The sequence below is a fragment of the Bidens hawaiensis genome, unplaced genomic scaffold, assembly GCF_021521415.1.
Source record: "Bidens hawaiensis isolate Kalapana, Puna unplaced genomic scaffold, B.hawaiensis_p1.1 tig00040152_1, whole genome shotgun sequence".
NCBI lineage: Eukaryota > Viridiplantae > Streptophyta > Magnoliopsida > Asterales > Asteraceae > Bidens > Bidens hawaiensis.
The window spans coordinates 4,402-8,720 of NW_027497088.1; the positions used below are offsets into that span (position 1 = coordinate 4,402).

General features: G+C 33.6%; 1 protein-coding gene across 1 annotated transcript; it reads right to left on the reverse strand.

Moving 5' to 3' along the window:
- Window positions 1-202: 202 nt before the first annotated feature.
- Window positions 203-3,129, reverse strand: LOC143591906 (reticulon-like protein B5). The gene is made up of 5 exons (XM_077071964.1): window positions 2,982-3,129; window positions 1,476-1,656; window positions 1,238-1,379; window positions 1,057-1,126; window positions 203-348 (listed from the first exon to the last, which is right to left on the reverse strand). The coding sequence occupies exons 1-5, from the start codon at window positions 3,127-3,129 to the stop codon at window positions 203-205; spliced, it is 687 nt and encodes a 228-aa protein (XP_076928079.1).
- Window positions 3,130-4,319: the final 1,190 nt, after the last annotated feature.

A 4,319-nucleotide genomic window follows, 5' to 3' on the forward strand; every position in this document is an offset into this window, starting at 1 on the left:
AAGTTGTATAAATACATTGTCATTGACATACCAGTATACCATAAATGTCTAATTAGCTGATGCAGAATACACTTGAGAGGTTTGATTCTAAAAACAGATCGCAAAATAGTTGGAACTTTTGATAGCCCAAAAAATAACAAATTCTAATATTTCTTAATTAGGTAAAAAAGAATCAGACCACTTGATAGTAATTTCTTTTGAATCAATGCTGTTTGTTATTCTTAAAAAAAGGAAGTGGGAGTTTCTCTAGAGCCGCCATGATTTCATTACCTGCCTTTTCACCATAAGCATCCACCAAACCTTCATTCCTCTCATACAACAATGGTGCACTCAGTATCAGCACAAACACTGATCCATATATATATATATATATATATATATAAATGAGTCAGTTTCAGTTATGCACGTTTTAACTAACAAGAAATTTATGGGTTTGGATTTAGTGTAAACCCGCATGAGTCAGTTTCGTGGTTGAACAAGCGAACACGTTTTACTCAATGGTCATGTTCGTGTCAAGCATTCGGATTCGTAGGTTGACCCGATTAAGTTAACTAGGGATGAATATTTTTACCAAGTATCGGTACCAAACTGATACCGACCCGACAATATCGTTTTTCATGCTTTCAGTTTCAGTACTTTTCAATATGTTTGAATGATACCAGTGCCGACCAGCACTGAATCGACAAAATTGGTATGTTATTCAGTTTAAACTTTCACCATTAATTTACGTTTTGAGTTTTGGAAAAAGTCTTTTATGTAACAACTTAAACTATTTGGGTGTTTTTATGCCAAAATTTTAAATTTTAAACATAATTGTAAAAGCTTAGAACTTTAAAGTATTATTAATTTGTACAAATAAATAAACAAAAGACTTTTCATGGTAAACAATTCATGTTCGTGTAAACCTGCGAATACATAGTCGTGTTCTGGTTCATGTAGGTGACACGATGATCTTGTTCGTTTCAAATTTTCAGGTCTGTGTTGGGTTTAAAGATGTCGTGTTTGGGTTATTGTGCAATTGAAGTGAACAATTAATATGTAAAAATACGAACTTACATATATACACTAGGGTCAAAAACTCGAACCAACCGCCAATCACAGAGACCACCCACAAGGCCAAAATCACCTGCATACCCACAATTTGTTTTTGCAGTTACAAGTAGTAAAAATGAACAAAGAAAGAAAGATATTAAATACATTGAGGCAAGTAATTAATTATAACTGGAAAGATACATACACTCATAAATTTTTTCAAGTCCCTCCCAGTAGTCATTTCCCTCAAATATAAGCAGGCCTCATTAATCTGGTCTTTTACAATGATAGCGATACAATCACATAACTCTTGGGATAATCTAATGTCAGGAAACTTTGGAGGAGACCTATCGAATTAAACGTAAAATCATTATTATTATTTGAAATCATTCAAATATTCAAAACAAGAAGGAGAGTCACAGATACAGAGGTAATGAACTCACTTGTTAACAAAGGAAGACAGATTGGACCACAAGAACAGTATGGCCAGAGTAAGTATTAGAAAGTGGCACAAAAATGGAAGAAGATGGTATCCAATCCACTCAAACAGAAGCCATATGACAGTTGCAGAAACAAAAATGGCACCCGACAGTTGCTTTTGTCTCCATAGTAAAATATCAGCAGCTAAAATCATAACATAATCGGTCATAAAACGATGGATTGAGATAAATTGTGTTAAGTGTCAACATAATCTGGCAGTTTTACACTGTGAGTTTATTAAAATACAACCGCAGATGCTTCTTCAAAATGCTGATAGGATAATCTGATACAGGAATATAACCTTATTACCTTAATTTTACACATCAGCGGATCCAAGATTTTTTGTCAGTGGGCAAAAAAACGGGTTGGTTACAACTACTTGACCAAAACAGTAAAATGGGGCCATTTTTGGGTTGGCTATGGCTAAAACGGGTAGCAAATTGAAGTGAAGTCTGATGAATAAGACAAGAAAATGAAAGGAAAGTTATATACACCATTGCCATATTTGCAAGGGATAAGCTACTAGTTTCTTAAATTCATCTTTTTAGCTCAAAAGGTGAGTTATTTTCTTTTAGTTCATCATGAAACATGAGGTACTAAGATATTTATGCATATATACGTATATGTGTGCATAAATGAGCTTGAGAATTTCAAAAGGTTATATTTTTCTTTAACAATAAAGCTAAACTCTTGTCACAAATTTTACCTTTACCTGAAAAAAGCGCGTTATTATTACAGTTGGTACATAAAAAAAAGTGTAAATCAAAGAACAATATATATATATATATATATATATATATATATATATAGGGTTTAGATCAAATACAAATGAAATTAACGTGCTAAACGTGAGAATCAAGTAGAGTAATTATCATAGAGTAATTATATCATTGAGTAATTATGTAATTACTCTATGATAATTACTCTACTTGTATATGTAATTACTCTACTTGATTATCACGTTTAGCACGTTAATTTCATTTGTACATTAACCTTCCCCGATATATATATATATATATATATATATATATATATATATATATATATATAGATCTTGTGATTTAATAGTTAAATTTCAATGATGGATGAGAATCTTTTTCGTGTCTAAATTTCCAGCATCGTTTAACTATACACATTTTTGTAGAACTTATTAGATGCATGTCAAGCGGTGAGGCATGGATTAGTGATTAATCAAATTTAGTGAGGATTAATCAGACCATAATCTATATGAAAATTTTCATATATAAATATACCAAATTCTATATATAAATTTTTCAATTTTGATCGATTTTCACAAAATTGTGATTAACCGGCAACGACTAGTGATTAATTGGCGGCCAAGCGCGGATTGTACAACCATAAGTACACACGATCTGTGCCCAACCGGTAACAAATATATGAAACATACTAAAACTAACACATCGAACAGGACAGATCATATTATAATATAAAAATTAAGAGAAATTTACTTTTTCCGGAACCTAGAGCAGCATGAAGAGGTTTCTGACGACCAAACAGATGTCGCTTTCTGGAAAGTGGTCGGTTCTCGTCTTGTAACTCTTCGATCTTCGTCTCGGTTGCCGCCATAATCTTATCTTCGACGGCTGTATCTAACATATTTCACTCTACAGATATAAAACCACGATCATCTTTACGTAATTATATATTGTGAATTGAATTGGTATAAATTAAAGATGAATTTGCACAAAATAAAAATAAAATGTTTGTTCTTACCGTATTGTTGTTAATTCACGTTTTCTCAGGAGAAGTGAAAGTTTCTAAATAAAGGGAATGAAACCAACTCCATAATAAACGTAACCGAATGTACGGAGGAAGGTTTAAGGTAGGTGTAACTTCAGCTCCTTCATCTATTGGTTTGTGTCACTAAAGTCCCTCCAACAAAACCTATATTTTGAAGATAACTTCTTTTACAACGACGACATTTTACGGCATAAATGTGTGGTCGCAATTCGGCTTGCGGTTCGGACTTCGGAACCCCCATAGAGTTACTTTTGTTCATAAAGGGATAACCGCTAGTTCTTGGGTCCTCAGAGGAACCTTCAGATCCCCTTATGCCACTAGGCATCAGTTACAAGGGTGAGTAGAAAACCCGAATTAACTGAACCAAAACCGAATTAACCGAAAAAACCAAACCGAACCGATTAATTGTGATGAAAATTTTGAAAATGATGAAGAATGAGATTAAACTTTAAAGATGAACAAGATGATAAATGAGTATTAGAACTAAACTTTTTAATGTTTTTGATTAAGAACTTTGTTAAATATTAAACTTTATAATTTTAGCAACTTTGTATTCGTATGGTTCCACGTAACATGCTTCTACTTTAGTTTTTTGTATTCAATATAATACACTCTTACAAACCTAAAACTATCATCTTCATTTTTAATTCTTTTTGCAATGTCTACACGTAATTGAAAAAACCGATTATAACCGATCCGAAACCAAAAACCGAAAAAAACCGAAACCGAACGGTTTGTATTTTCAAAAAACCGATGACTTTGGTTTCGATTTCGTCTAGAAACCGAACGGAACCGAACCGAATCGCACCATGCACAGCCCTAATCAGTTACGCTGCCACAAGAGCCGAAACCCTCGACCAGTTTTCATCTGTAACGTGCCATAATCAGGGGCGACCCGGAGGGTGTGCGAGCCGCACCGCACCTCCAGCCGGGGCACGTTATTTTTGCGGCCAAAACTTTTATATACATATATATCTTTTCCGGTAAAGGATCCCGAATTAATTCGCATCGTCCGTTGGTCGATTCGGTCGTTAGTTTTGTTGTTT

Coding starts and splice junctions, on each gene's coding strand:
- LOC143591906 (XM_077071964.1), bottom strand. CDS start 3,129: ATGTTAGATACAGCCGTCGAAGATAAGATTATGGCGGCAACCGAGACG. Junction 1,657..2,981: donor TGCTCTAGGTTCCGGAAAAA/GTAAATTTCTCT, acceptor TTATGATTTTAG/CTGCTGATATTTTACTATGG. Junction 1,380..1,475: donor CTGTCTTCCTTTGTTAACAA/GTGAGTTCATTA, acceptor TTAATTCGATAG/GTCTCCTCCAAAGTTTCCTG.